This window comes from Dendrobium catenatum, unplaced genomic scaffold (genome assembly GCF_001605985.2).
Source record: "Dendrobium catenatum unplaced genomic scaffold, ASM160598v2 original_scaffold_207809, whole genome shotgun sequence".
Classification (NCBI taxonomy): Eukaryota; Viridiplantae; Streptophyta; class Magnoliopsida; order Asparagales; family Orchidaceae; genus Dendrobium; species Dendrobium catenatum.
Genome location: NW_021526222.1, coordinates 1 through 1,342, shown reverse-complemented (window position 1 = coordinate 1,342; position 1,342 = coordinate 1). Strand labels below are relative to the sequence as shown.

The following is a 1,342-nucleotide window of genomic DNA, read 5'->3' as shown; positions in this document are numbered from 1 at the left end:
AAAATCAAACTCCCAATGATTTCCTGCCTCTTTCTCCCGGGAGATTTCAAACTCACGGCGGAGGAGGGAGTCGGCTATGGTGTTGGAGCAATAGAGCTCTTCAACCATGGCTTCGACAGAAGCAGAATTCAAAGCATCTTCTTCTACATCTTTTTCTGGGTATGAATCAAATTGAGAGTAGAAGTGGGCATCGGCTGTCATGTCTTCAGCAAAAGCAGATTCCCAATCAACTTCGATCTCTTTCTCTTGTGGGATATCAACTTGAGAACAAAGGAGAGAATTCATAATTTCAGCGTCAGAGCAATAAAGCTTCCCAGCTTGAGAGAAAGTGAGGATCCCGATTTTGGCTCCGGATAAAATCGAGAGCTCCTCCGCCTTCTTAAACAGTCCTTTACGACGCTTTGAAAAGCAAACCATTCGTGCTTCGGCCTTCTCTATCAATTTATTATCCAACTTTTTCCTTCCTTTTCCGGCCATGAAGATGAACACTTTTTTGCAGACAGAAATTGGGAAATCGTAAAGAGGGCAGAACTCAGGAGAAAACGAGAAACAGAGATAGAAGTTTTTGAACCGCATGTAAGCTATACGAACCTCGGTTATTCTTCCATTTTATAAACACTGCCTCATCGGCTCTCAACGGTCAATGTCATTTTGGCGGAAATCATTCTCGCTAATTCAAATTTAATTTTCCCATTTCCCTTAACCTAACGGTCCAATTTTTTATTTCCGTCAGAATTTTATCATGTTTCGTTTTTTGCTGTCAAGTTACTTTCTAAATTTTAAAATTTATTTAGGAATTGATATTTATATTTATTGACTCAGAATTTATTTTTTTTTCTTTCGTAAATGATTAATAAATGATTAGGCATTTAATGTTTTATTAAAACTATTAATGATAAGACATCTTCAATTGATTAAGGTATAGTTTACCGGTTAATAATTATCATCAGATTTGTTTTACGGTTAAAAATAGTGCTATTTGTTCAAAAAGAAAAGTATTATTTGAAATATGCGATCTGTGACTGTATATTATATCCTTTTTGATGAAGATGTATGAAGGGTACGAACCATAAGCAATATTGCGTTCTCATAAGCTCCATAAGCCACAATTACAGCACTTCAATTATGTTGCTGCTCATTACTTTCTTTCACATGAAGATGTTTGATGGATGTGAACAGTTTTCTGCTTATTATTAAGTACTTCCTTTTGCATGAGCATTTATTTTGCTTCTCTCAATCGTATTAAAAGAAGTAAATAATAACCTTCTTTTATAATTGAGGCTATGAAGATCATCGGGTCTGATCACTCTCAGCCCTCCCATTCTGCTTAGACAAGTTAAAA

At 35.8% G+C, this 1,342-nt stretch overlaps 1 protein-coding gene across 1 annotated transcript; it reads right to left on the bottom strand.

Moving 5' to 3' along the window:
- Nucleotides 1-27: 27 nt before the first annotated feature.
- Nucleotides 28-576, bottom strand: LOC110106624 (protein MADS AFFECTING FLOWERING 5-like; the record flags this gene model as incomplete). The annotated part of the gene is made up of 1 exon (XM_020836573.1): nt 28-576. A coding segment is annotated over exon 1 (549 nt), but the record flags the coding sequence as incomplete, so codon positions are not given.
- Between the last annotated feature and the right edge of the window lie 766 nt (nt 577-1,342).